Consider the following 14,277-nt stretch of genomic DNA (forward strand, 5'->3'; position numbering starts at 1 on the left):
AAATGGCCAAGCAGAAAAAGGGACTGGTAGGAAAAATATATAGAAAGATGTTAACAAATAAAGATAAAATAACAGAATACTTACAAAAGAGATGGTGCCATGAAGGTCAGATAACAGAGAGGATGGTTGATAAAATTATGAAAGGAATAGAAGATATCAAAGTAACCAGATTTAAAGAACTTGAATATAAATTCCTTACAAAATGGTATAAGACACCAGGACAGCTAGCTAATATGATTCCAGGATTGAGTTCGCTGTGCTGGCACTGGAAACATTCTAAAGGCTGGTATGCACACATGTGGTGGGAATGGGCAGAAGTAAAGACCTTCTGGAGGGAAATTATTGAAATTATTAGAAAAGTATGCAATATAACATTAACTATAGACTTTAATCTAATGTTGTTAAGTACAATAGGAAGCCTGTTATTGGATAGGACTACTCTAAATCTAGTTAAGGCTATGATACTGGCGAGAAAGGCGGTTATAGCTCTGGGTTGGAAAGACAAAAGTAAATGGACAATAGAAATCTGGCAAAACTATTTGTTTGACTTTATACAGTCAGATATCGTGGCGTCAATCAACAAAGGAACAACATGGGAAGAAAAATCCACAGAAATCAAGACCAGATGGAAGACCTACCTAGATTGGATACTGAAAGAAAGAAGAAAAGACATTCGGTGGAAGATTAAGACTTTGTGTCCATGGCGGGGGTGAAAAGACCAAGATTAAAAGGGAGGGAGGTAAGGGGTGAAACTATAAACAGCTACAAATATTCGATGTAACAGACTAAACAAACAATAAAAAATATATTTATTTTAAAAAATTGTTAAACCTAATATAGTGCCATCTGAGTGAAGTGCTTTTGGGAATCTATAACCATAGTCAGAAAAGCAGACAGCTGAGCTAGACTGATTCCAGAATGGCAATTCCTGATTTACATAACTCAAGAATCGCAAATTTCAGAAGAAGATTCTAGCTTTAACAATAATGGAGTTAAAAAGAACAAGAGGCGGGAGTATTCCCCACAGCTCCCGGCCTGTAGAAGCAGGAGACGCAGCAGCAGGTGAGCCCAGCCTTCTCCCCCCCTCCCCCCCCGGGGAAGTGGCGAGGCCGCCCCACCAAGCTTTCTCCTTCCCCCCAGATCGCGAGGCCAGCCCGCCAAGCCTTCTCCCACCCCCGTCCCGTGGCATCGGTGGCGAAGCGTTCTCAGAGCGTTCCCTGCACATGTGCAGGGACGCTCCTTTATTTTGGGAGGGATTTAAGTATCCCCCTATCAGGGTTCCCTCTAAGCTGAGTTAGTGTGAGCCAGCTCACAGTTTTTTAGCCTCTGGCTCACACATTTTTGTCTTAGCTCAGGAAGGATGGCTTCACAGCATGCTAATCTATGCAGCAGCCAAATCACTTGCTCACAACTTTGATGCCGGTAGCTCACAAAGTAGAATTTTTGCTCACAGGACTCCACAGCTTAGAGGGAACATAGCCCCCTATAGTTTTTTTTTTTACAGTTTTTAGATTTTCTGCACATCTGGGGATTGCCCCAAATGTGCAGGAAAATCTCCCTGCCCCCCCAGGTGCCCCCGATGTGCGGATTTAGATATCTGCACGCAGGGGGCGCCTTGGCTATTAGATATATAGATGAGAAGAGTTACTGAAAGGCTCAGTAACGAGTCAATATGCCTTCTGACAGTGATCTGAAAGGTAGTAGAAAATGTAATCCCTTTGAAATTAACAAAATCATACTGTGTTACCTTCAACATCTTATTCAGGCTAAGTGAATGTAGTATTACTGAGCATCTTTGCACAGAACTTTCACAGAATGCACACAAAGGAGTAAAAGGAAGGCTTAAGGAAAACACGGAGATGGTGGAAAAAACGGAAGGAATTCTTTGCTTCTGTTTTAGCTGTAGAAAATGTGGGCTAGATACCCATTCCAGAGTCACTGTTTTGGAGAAGAGTGTCTGAAAAACTGAGGCAAGCAGAAGTAATTAGAGATGATGTTCTGGGGCTAATGGACAAATTAAAAGCAACTGTGTCTCTGGACCCAGAGGGGGAGGATTAAAGACATTCTTAAAGAACCCAAGTATAGAACTGCTGATGATTGAGATTGGTGCTTATTTAATTTGTTCATAAATCATCTGGAAATGGGAGTGAGCAGAATACTGTCCAAGTTTGCAGATGATATCAAATTATTGTGAAGAAAGCCAAAGTGAATGGTAAAAAGCTCCAAGAGGAACAAACTGGGTGAGGAGGACAGCATGGCAAATGAATTAAATGTAAGGCAATGCACAATGCAGCAAAACATAATTCCTGACTTTAAATATATGGAAATAGGGTCTGAACTGATGTTCACTCAGAAGGGAAAAGATCTTGGGGTTGCAGAAAAGAGTCTAGCAAAAATATCCACTCAGTGCAGAAGGCGGGGTTATTAGGAATCAGACTGAAAACAAAATAGTAGTATTATAGTCGCTTGTATAGATACATGGTGTGGTCTCATCTGGAATACTACGTCGAGTTCTGGTCACTGTACCTCAAAAATATTTCGAAGGTCGAAAAGTGCAGAAAATGGCACTCAAGATAATGAAGGATTTGAAGCACTTTTCATACGAAAAAAGGCAAAAGAGTGTGGGGCTTGTCAGTTTATTTATTTTATTTATTAAGATTTATACCCCGCCCTCCCCGCAGAACGGGCTCAGGGCGGCTTACAAGGGGAAAACCCAGTTTAGAGAAAAGCCATCTAAATAGAAAGTGTTAACAGTTTATAAAATTATGCCTGTGGTGGAAAGATTATTTCCCCTTCCTCTCCCATAATAGTAAAAATCAGGACACCTAATAGAGTTGAAGGGCAATAGATTCAGAACTGACAAGAGAAAGATCTTCACTCAACAAGTAATTAAGTCATGGAATTTACTGCCAGTGGATGCAGAGATGACCAATAGAATAGATGGCTTTGAAAGCGGATTAGATAGATATTAGCCATGATAACTGAAGGGAACATCTATGTCGAGAGGCCGTAAACCTTGAATAGCAGCACTAGAAAGCATCAGGGGAGACCTTGGCATCTTTGCCTGTTTGCTGGTTCTCTAAGGCAGTTGGCTGGCAATTGTGAAACAAGAAACTATATTAGATGAACCAGTGGTCTGATCCAGCAGGGTACCACTGATATAACCTTTGAGGGACTTGACAAATTTCAAATCAAAGCCACTAAGTAAAAGTAGTGCACAAAGAATCTTACAAGTAAGCATTAAGGATAAGCGAAGTAAAGTACCAGCTGCTCATTTGTTGCAGATATTTTTACTGTAACTAACCCCAACACCTGCTAGGTATTTCCAGCTGTACACGTCTGTCAGTAGAGACCTGTATTCATAGTGTATTATCTTGTAATTCTCCTAATTCAACCCCAAAGGAAAAAAGAAGGATGTTCATGAAATCATTATGTAATGAAATAATAGAACTATTTAGCATTATATACAGAGCATTTGGGGGCTGCGGTGGCTCAAGTGGTTAAGACGCTGAACTGCAGACCGGAAGGTCAGTAGTGCAGCAGTTCGAGACCTGAGTGCTGCATGATGGAGTGAGCTCCCGTCTCTGGTCCCTGCTCCTGCCAACCTAGCAGTTCGAAAGCAAGAAATTGCAAGTAGATAAACAGGTACCACTTCGGTGGGAAGGTAACAGCGTTCCATGTGCCTCGGTGTCTAGTCATGCCAGCCACATGACCACGGAAATGTCTTTGGACAGCACTGGCTCTTTGGCTTGGAAACGGAGATGAGCACTGCAACCCTAGAGTCGGATTCGACTGGCTTTCGAGCAAGGCAAACCTTTACCTTTACTTACAGAGCATTTGAGTACTTCACATAATTATCTTGTTATGCTTTCATCACCATTGTAAGTTACATCAGTAGTACCCCCAACTTCATATTGCAGATGGGGAGATTAATGCGGAGGCTAACACTCTGTGTGTAAGGAAGGGAGAGAAATGCTAAGGCCACTGTGTGAACTCGGAAGCAGTTTCACAGCAGGGGTTTTCCAGTTCATCCTTCAGTCTCTTAGTTGCTACACTACCACATGTATAAACAAATCATGTTGACAGAAAAAAATGCCAAAATGTTTAAAAAAACATTATTCCAATTTCAGAACAAGGAAGCAATAAGACGGACTTCTGCAGATGAACAAAACAACCCTAGGGCCCAGCACAAGTCTCTTTATTTGGCATCTTCAAAGCATTATTCTTAGAGCATGTTTATAAAATTTGGCAAAGTGAACAGGAACACGTAAAGAAAAGAACAGCAGCACAACATAATCTCACATGCAGGATTTTTTAAAATCTTCCCATCAGTATCTCCATAAAGAAATCCAGTATGTTGCAGATACCATGAAACTTTTATACTGCCTCTAATACACACTGCACTAACTACCAGTACCAAGACCAAAGGGTGCCAGTTAATTGGCAAAAACCTTAGCCAACATAAATGGAATTGCAGATTCATAAACACAATAAAAATAGTTTGTTGCTCAATACCTCTTTAATACACTTTAAACTCACCTAAATGTGACACACTGGCTCAAGTGACAAGAAAGCTAATTGGAGCTTACCTTCAATGAGCAAATATAAAGCCTAAGCTAGTCTGGACAGAACTAGGTAGCAGATCACTTTCTGTATAATGCGTTTCTGAATCTAAGCTTCACATGGGTACTGTCCAGCTGAAAAATGATGACACATAGAAAACATTCCTGTCAGAATCCAAAATACCATGAACAGAACTCTGCTCACAGAACGAAACTCTTGCCTCTCACTGCAGCCCACCACACCTCATGAAGTGCTGCTGGACAGAGGATACAGGACACAAAAAAGAAAGTTTCTTCACACAATGCATAATTCAGTTGTGAGAATCCATGCCACAGAATACAGCAAAGGCTGCTAACTCCGATGATTTTAAAAAACTGATTAGATGAATTCATGATGTGTAGTTCCATCAAAAACAATAAAATATAACATTTAGAGTGGCCGTGTATCTCTGAATGCCAGCTGCTGGGGTGGGGGTCAATAACACTGCTTTGGTTTACAGGCCTTCCAAGAATACCTGGTTAACCAACTAGGAAACACAAACGGGTCGGATTCAAAAGTCTTAGCAGTTCCCCCTGAACCCAAACCATCCTGACAGGTAACTCACTTCAGTAGTACAGATGGGTATATACAATATTCCCAGCATGCAGCATTAACATCCAGATCCAAGGGGCAGCAGTAGAGTACTTGCTAACATGCACCTTCATAGACATAAGACAACTGGTTCAAAGTGCTGCTGCAGTCATGACACCTTGCTACAAAGAGGTAGGCCCTCAGTGGCATTATGAAACAATTGGTATTTTGCATCCTCCCAAATGCACGTTTTGCTACAAACCTTCACATATAACACAAACACGATTTATCCTCAAGATTGGTGCTGTAACGGATTCCAGACACAGAGCAAATGCATCGCTTTCCGGGAAACGTGGGTATTCTGTGACTACCTTTAAAAAGACACTGCGCTTCCTAAATAGTATTGCCGAAGTTGTACATTACCTCGACTTCCTTTTAAGCGCAAAAGCCACTGAGGTTGTTTATAAACAAACACCGCTTCCCTTCCCCCACTGAGACGCAGATTTAGCAGCCTGTTTACTCAGAAATAAACCCCCGCTGTGTCCAAGGGCAGCTTAAGCCCCGAGATGACAGCAGCCGGGAAATGACCTCCTCCTCCTCCTCCTCCTCCTCCACTCTCGCACTTGGCAGAGTCCAGGTCTCCTCTCGTCACGGTCGCCTCAGCCCGGCTCCCTCTCCCCGCCCGGCCCTCCGCTCCGGCTCACCGCGCTTGTTCTTGGTGCCGTGCTTGCGGGCGGCCGAGAGCTCCTGCTCGATCTTCTTCTCCAGGAACTCCTGCTTCTTGCTCAGCATCTCCTCCGTGTCGCGGAGTCGCTGGATGGCCTCCTGCGGAGAAGGCCCCTTCCCGGCGCCCTTCCCGCCCGTCCCCGTCCCGAACAGCTTGCCCAGCAGCCCCGACATGGCCGGACCGCACCACCCACCGGGAGGAAAGCGAGAAGAAGAAACGGAGGGGCCGCCGAGGCGGGGAGGAAAGGACGGGGGGGAGGGGGGGAGCGGCCCCAAGAGGAGGAGGAGGAGGAGGAAGAAGCCCGAAAAGCTCCGAAGCGAAACCGAGGATGGGGAAGGGAAGGCGGCAGCGCCCGGCCAGACAGCGACCCCCTCGGCCCGGGCTTCCCCTCGCCAAGGCCCGAGTCCCACCGGCGACCACTCCCTGACACACGTACACACACACACACGCCGTCCCCCCCGAGCACGTCACCCTCCGCGGCACCCTGACTGACGGCCAGCCCTTGGACCGCCCACAAATCTCTTTACGTCACTCCGGGAGCCACGGCAACCGTCATTACTCCGCCCACACTGCACTCCCGTTACCCACCACGCCTCCAGAACTATAGGGTTAAGATGGGAAGTACTTTGCAAGCGCTGCCGGGAGTTGTAGTCTCTAAAGCAATTGTGTTCTCTGTTACTGTTGCATGCTGGGAAACACCTTGCGTGAGCTTCGCGTGCGCGGATAACATCGTCCGCTGTCCAGTTTCTCGTAACTGTTGGGAGATGCAGCCGTTTCCTCATTTTTAGACACACACGACCGCCCCCTCCCCCAGTTTTGGTCCCTCCTTTTCCTTGATGACGCACGATGATGACAGGTAAACCTCTCATACTGGAAAAGGAAGCAACTTCTTTCTCAAAACTTCACCAAGGGCTAAATCAAGGAAAAAAGGATGGTCAAATGCCGTCGCGAATTAACAGTGAGATGCCACAGCGTGTACTGGAAAGTGCATTGAACGAAGCATTCATGATCCTTAATAAATGAGAACAGCATTTAGAATGCAGTCCTAATGTAGTTAGAAATCTGAGTGAATCTAATAGGAAATTTAAAAAAAAATGCTCTGTTGGTGTCATTGTTTCATCTTTAGTTTCAGAGGGTAGCCGTGCTGGTCTGCAGTAGGAGAGCTAGATTCGAGTCCACTAACATTATAGACAAGAACAAGACTTTCAGGGAGTCAAAGCCTTAGGGAATTAAAGCTTCATCAGATGCAGTTGTATCTGAGGAAGAGAGCTTTGACCCTCAAAAACATATACCCTCAAAATATTTTTGGTTTCTGCGGTGCAATTGGATTCAAATCTATTATTTCTTTGTTGGTTCAATTAAAATAAAGGGGGGAATTCGTTATCCCTGTAGTTTAGGATTGCCAGCCTCCAGGTGGAGATCTGAAATTACAGCTGATCTCCAGATGACAGAGATCAGTTCTCCAGGAGAAAACGGTTCCTTTGGAGGGCATTATACCCTGGCCTGCCTGAGCTCTCATTCCTGTCCAAACCCTGCCCTCCCCAAGCTCTGCCCCCCAAATCTTCAGGAATTTCTCAACCCAGAGTTGACAACCGTATATGTGGTTCCAAATGCCTTCTTTATTTGCACTGAATAGTTAAGCCTCTAAAGTTTCTCCAAGAAAGTATACTTAGGCTGCGGTCACACGGAGCATTAGCCACGCTACAGAGATGGAAGATAGGCGGATTTTCCGGGTGCGATCACACCACCACATCTAGGAAGTGTAGAGCTCCCGTGGCTCACCCGAGGCTTCGCTCTGAAGATGCAGTTTAAAAAACTAGTACCTCCGAGGTACTACTTTCCGGAAACCACGGGGCAAGGGCGGGCGTCTGATCGCGTTTCCGGTGGTAGTTAGTGGCATCAGGTGCCCGCCCATATCCCGTCAAGGGTTTTTTCCCCCAAGTCTCTAGGATGCGCAAAAGCACCCAACGGCGCATGCGCATAAGGAGGAAGCAGCGTTGGCCACAGAAGGAGGAGGAGGAGGAAGGAGGGGGGGAGCAGCCGTTGTGGCGGACCGGGGCGCCCTGCGGAGGGGGTGGTGAGGCCGAGCGGAGAGAGGCCCTGGCCATCAGCGTCGCCTCCTGGTTTTGACAGTGGAGGAGGAGGAGCACGCGTGTGGGTGGCTCCGCGAAGTGCCTTTCCAGACCTCTGGAGCGGAGCCAGGAGGATCTCCTGGATCACCCCGGGGGCGGGGGTGTCTGTCCCATAGACCTCCTTGGCCCGGCCTCCAGTGCCAGCGGCCTGCCGGACCTGGTGCCCTTCCGCAGGGCCTGTCCGGGCCACAATGTCCCGCCGGCCATTCAGTAGTCCTGCTGCTGCCTAGCTGTCTGTTCAGCACCTCCCCCCTAACCACGGGACCTCCACAGGACGTCTGATCACCCAACCGTGCGTTATTTTGCCCCGGGGCAAACAGCCACGCGTCCCCCCCCCCGCATTTTCCGGCCCGTGTGACTGGGGCCAAAGTCAACAGAAGTTTGAAATTGGGCTGTGTGGTATTTTGATATGTAAATATTGTGTGTGTGTTGTATTTCTGTGTTTTAATGTGGGATTTTATAAGTGTATTGCTGTGGTTTAAAAAGGCTTGCATCTAGAGTAAGAAAGCAGGGGGTGGATGAGTGATTCAAGTGTGTTATGGCTGGATGGTAGTGGTACCCCTAGGAGACTGGTTTGTTCCAAGAGTCTTTGTGTGAGAAGAGACTTGAGTGGGTGAAGAATGTGGAATGTGAGACAAATCTGTGTGGAAGTTATTAGCTTAAGTGACAAGTTAGGAAATCAGGCTTTGTGGAAGTAATTAGCATAAATGGGTAGTGAGAAGATAAACCTTTGTGGCTAGGTCTATTAAGGAACTTTAGAAAAAGAAGACCTGTACCTATCTGAAACCAGTTTGTTTATGAATCACACAGAAACTGTTACGCTGTTTTACTTCTCAATAAACTCTATTTATGTTTAAGTGAAAACAACTTTTTTATTTACAGTGAAGAATACCCTTTTACCTCAGAGCCACCCCCACACATAGACTGTCCTGTCATCCTACCAAATTTAACTAAGCCATCCTGGTGTGTGTGTTTTTCGGTCCAACTATGAATTCTAAGGCAAGAGCCTTTGGTGGTGGTGAAAATCAGTAAGAAATGCTAAGGAAGGCAAGGAGACAGCATAACATATGTCACCTCAGAATACTGCAGATAGGTCCCTTAGAGGTGTTATATATGAGGGGTCACAGAAAAGAGCAAAACACAGAATATTTTATCTAATTTTAAAAATTTTAATTACTTACGCATGTATATCAGTTACCACAATCAATATATTCCATATAGAATTATAACCTGCCAGTAGGGCCTGAAGTTCTCCCAGAATACTACTGATTTCCAGACTACAGAGATCACTTCCTTGGAGGAAATGGCAGCTTCAGAAGGCAAACTATACAATAGAGTCTAGAATAGTTTCTGAGGGTAGCCATGTTGGTCTGCAGTAGAACAGCTAGATTCCAGTCCAGTAGCACCTGAGAGACCAACAAGATTGGAAGGGGAGGGGGTTTGCTAATGAGCTTTTGAGAGACAAAGCTGTTTTCATCAGATACAAGTAGGAATGGAGGTGGGATGGATGTTGCAAAGAAGAATCAGGATGTAGAGGAACAATAAGAAATGTATTTAGCTTGATTAAAGCAGGGGAGAAATGCTATGGGGCAGAAAATTAGCATCTGTAGTGAGATAAGAATCCTGTGTCTCTATTCACCCTTGAAGGGGGGGTCCATTGTTCTGAATTTGTGAATGAACTCAAGTTCAGCAATCTCACATGGTAGTCTCCTTTTGAAGCTTCTTTTTTTGAGGACTGCCTGCCACTCTTAGATGAGCAGTGGAAAGTCCTAGCTGTTTAACATGCCCCCCCTCTGGTTTTTGAATATTGTGATTTTCTTAAATGTCAGATTTATGTCCATTTATTCTGATTGTCCAATGTGAAAAGTAGAAGAGCATTGCTGACATTTGATGGCATATATAACGTTGGAAGATGAACAAGTGAGTGATCCTGAGAAGGTATGGCTGGTGTTGTTAGGTCTGTTGGTAATGTTATTAGGGTGAATATGGGGACAGAGTTGGCATCTTGGTTTTGTGCAGGCCCTGGTCCCAGAGTCCGCATCCATGTCAGGAAGTGCATTATTGTGGGTGAGAACTTGTTTAAGGTTAGGAGGCTGGCTGGGGGCAAGAAAAGGCTTGCCTCCCAGTGCCTGTGAGGGAGAGGTGTCATTGTTCAGCATAGGTAGCAACTGATGTGTTGAACTGATTGAACACTGGTGGTATATTGCTATTTTGTTCAGGCCTATCTTGTAGCAGGATAACCCTGCCTTTGTTGATCTGTTTCTTTACTACATCAGGTGGGCATTGTAATTTGATTTCTTCCATAGTATACTGCACAGGCGCTATGGGATACTACAGAGATTTAGAGAAACTGATTGATTGTCACCAGTACAGACCCTAAAGGCCAGAGGTTCATTGGGAACTGAGACAGGGCGGGGACTGCTGTTGGCTGGGTTAAGTTGACTGGAACACTATTGAACAGCAGCCAGTTGTACCATCACAAATATTTAGGATCAAATAATTAATATGAAATATAGAATACATACATATAGACGCTTACAAGCAATAGAAAGTAAAAGAAAAAGCAGTGAGAAGAGATATGAGGCAAGAAATTTAAATTTAAAATTTGGTTGCATGAAGTGACCTTTCCAAAAGGGGAGAGGCTGGAGGAGCTGACCCTTGATTTGGACATGACATCACAGGAGGTCATGTCACATCCCCAGTGAGCACCCTCCCCAAATCTCCAATAATGTCCTAAACCAGAGTTGGCAGCCCTACTAGCTGGAGGGTTTGGTCCCTAAGTTGATATTGTGGAACAGTTTTATGCACTACATGTGGCTCCATGGCATCTTTGTTCTTGCTGTGAGCAAACAAATAAGAAAATTGATAGCCAGTAAAAAAGGTTTAGCTCGCCCCCTAGTGGTGCATAATGCTAAGAGCTAGAACTTAAGACTGCCAGAAAATCCTAGGATCTCCTGGCTATACTACACACAATGCCATATGACAATTATTACTATTAATTATTATTAATCTTAAAGGGGCACTAATGAGGATTACATATATACCTGCATTGTATAGATGATACATGCATATTCTGACATTTAGGAAAGCTGCAGTTTTAGCTTCTGTGACATAAGATATTGTTTGTACCATTTGAGCATCTCAAATGACGTTATGAAACCATATGTTTGAAAAATAACTTTTTTAAGGTGCATAGCTAATAACATTCGTTTGTCTCAAATGTCCTTTATGGTTTGCATATACTTAGGACCAATGTTCCCTCTAAGCTGTGGATTCTTGTGAGCAAGAATTCTTCTTTGTGAGCTACTGACATTAAAGTTGTGAGTGAGCGATTTGGCTACTGCATAGCTTAGTTTGCTCTGGAGCCACCTTTCCTGGGCTGAGACAAAAACGTGTGAGCCGGAGGCTAAAAAACTGTGAGCTAGCTCACACTAACTCAGCTTAGAGGGAACACTGCTTAGGACACTTTTCAGTGCCAATTTAAACTGATACAGTCAGATCAGATTTTGAGATCAACACCCTTAAAATGTGAGATCCCCAATGATCTGTTTAACATACCACACAATTCAGTGCAAAGTTCAATACACCCATGCCCAAATCATCTGGGTCAGTGGTGAGCAGCGAGGTTGTGAAATGTGCAGTCTACATCAAGTTCCTCATGACAATGAAATCTCAAATATAGTCTGAAAGAATTTCTTCACACTTTGTTTAGGGTGTGATTTAAGTATGACATTGACAAAAGTGAGGAACTTGGCCGTTCGACTTTGTATAACTTGGGCCCATGTGGGGTTTTATGAGGGTAAATCAAGAATAATATTTACAAGACAAATGAATTTAAACTGAATTACAATACAACGAAGTCATGCAACCAACCAGTGAACCAATAACAGTGAATAGAACACAGATGGTTCTCTGAATTCAATTAAATAATTGGTTCTCACTTACAAAACTTGGTAGTGAGCCAAGTCCAACTTCACATCAAATCCACCAGCCAATATTTCCAGCATATACAATACTCACCTACAATTTTTTAAACTCACCTCCGGATGGTGCATAACCCCTCAGCAATTACATAAAATAAACATAAATAATAACCCCTTATGTTGGAAAGAATGTGGGCAAGTAGGCACTTACCTATACTGTTGGTGGAGCTGCACAAAGATTCGATACTTCTGGGAAGAAATACTAAAACTAATGAAATGACAACACACAATCTCACCTTTAAACCTGAAATTCTGCTATTGTATCATTGGAATGATTCAATTAATAGCAGAACGAAAGAATTAATCTCACTACTCCTTGCAACAGAACGTCTGATGATAGCCTCGAGCTGGAAATCTTCAGTGCCACCAACACTCTCCGCCTGGCATGATAAACTATGGGAACAGTTCGTGATGGCAAAAATTGCTGACACGATACACAGAGCACAAACAAACCTGACCCCTCATTCTAAATTTGAATCAACTTGGTACCCAATATTTTCTTACTTTTTGACACATGACATACTTCCTTCCAATTGTTATTACCACAAATGGTTAACGATGTGAAACATTTATTTATTTTATTTATTTACATGTGATTTCTATACCGCTCGTAACCCCTAATGGGTCTCAGAGCGGTTTACATAGGACTACATCTGTAGTCAAACCTACCTAGGGCCACAATTTTGTGCGGGGGGGGGGTTACCTAACAGCACCCAGGCGGCGGGATCCTCCTCTTCAGATGGCTCGGCCTAGTCTTGGTGCTCCGTGCAGCCGGCGACCATCGGCAGGCTTTTATCTTGATGGACCTCCATTGACGCGCATCGCTGCAGGCTGCGGCTGCTGGCTATACGTCCTTATCAGCTCCAGCCGCGCCGCGTCGCCTCGTAGATGCATCATCTCGACTCCGCCTCCTTCTGCCGTGGTTGTCGCCTCCTCAGTCCACCAGATGCCGCCATGTTCTTTTTACGCCGCTGCCTCCGTACGCCTCTCGCAGCCACTTCTTGCCATCGCCGCCACCGCCATCAACACCTCCTGGCACGGAACCAGGAGGGGGGTGCCCCCTGCCTCTAAGACAGGTACCCATTTCTCTACTTGATGTTAATTTCGAGCCGCTGGGTTGGCGGGAGCTGGGACTAGGGGCCGGAAGCTCACTCCGGCCACGGTGGGGATTCGAACACTATCAATGTGAGCATTGATAGTGTAAACAGTCTCTGCACCAAATATCAACAAGAATAATACCATTTACACTCATAAGCGGATCATTCTGTCGATTAGTTAAGTAGCATCAATAGTTTTGACACTATTATTTATTGTTCATTTCATATTGATATACAACAATTATCAATTTACATTTCTGTTAATGGTATTTGTTTGTTATGATACTGTATGTTATGATAAATTAAATTAAAAATAATGTAAAAAAATCCACCAAGATAAATATACAACCTGAAAAACATAGCCCTTCTACAAGGTGATAAAAGCACAACAAATCTTACCCAGGCCAGGTCCCCAGTGAATTAGACTCTTTCTGCCCCTGCTAACATCTATTCAACAACTTCTCCCCTGCTTGTTTAAACCTCCCATTCACGGGGGTTACGCTTTTACCCAGTATCTCTTTTAAACTGAACTGTTGTTGTTGTTTTTTAGCCCCCCCCCCCGGACGGGATTTTTATATTGTGCAGCCTTAGAATTTGTGATTGTAATTATTGTATATATATGCATGACTATACGGTTAAGATTGGTGACGTTGTGTCTGCTGTCAACTTGCAGACTTGCTGGGTAGTGCATTGGTGACTGAACCCTTGGTGACGGCCAGTGAATACCATAAATAGCATGTCTGATCAGCGGATTCCAGTGCTCTTGGGGAGGGGAAAGTTTAGCGGTGGGCCTAGGCAGAGTGGTTATGGAAGGCCATTGAGACATAAGAGAGCTCGGTGTCCTTCCAGCCTACGGCCCATCCCGAGGGTGGCTGGCAGTGGGGCCAGGACTGACCCCCCTCTGTCATTGGTGTTGTGTAACGCCAGGTCCATTAACAACAAAGTCACAACCTTAAGGGATTATGTGACGGGACATCTGGCGGACCTGGCGTGCGTGACCGAGACCTGGGTGAGAGGTGGTGAGACTCTGGCTCTCACTCAGTTAGCCCCTCCGGGTTACTCGGTCCTTCACCAATCACGGAATCGGGGGCGGGGGGGAGGGGTGGCTATTCTCATTCGGGAGGCTTACTCCTTCAGGGCACTCCCGACCGTAGAGATTGCAGGCATAGAATGTGTCGGCGTGCTGCTGGAGGCTGAGGACAGTT

At 44.8% G+C, this 14,277-nt stretch overlaps 1 protein-coding gene across 1 annotated transcript in view; it reads right to left on the reverse strand.

Annotated features, from left to right (window-relative positions):
• Positions 1-6,362, reverse strand: part of CHMP4B (charged multivesicular body protein 4B) — a 19,557-nt gene extending 13,195 nt beyond the window's left edge. The window contains exon 1 of the mRNA XM_015410382.1: positions 5,838-6,362. Within this exon, the coding sequence (XP_015265868.1) occupies positions 5,838-6,033 (196 nt within the window). The 5' untranslated portion in view covers positions 6,034-6,362. The remainder of the gene's footprint in view (positions 1-5,837) is intronic.
• Positions 6,363-14,277: the final 7,915 nt, after the last annotated feature.

This window comes from Gekko japonicus, unplaced genomic scaffold (assembly GCF_001447785.1).
Source record: "Gekko japonicus isolate JY-2015 unplaced genomic scaffold, Gekko_japonicus_V1.1 scaffold1819, whole genome shotgun sequence".
NCBI lineage: Eukaryota > Metazoa > Chordata > Lepidosauria > Squamata > Gekkonidae > Gekko > Gekko japonicus.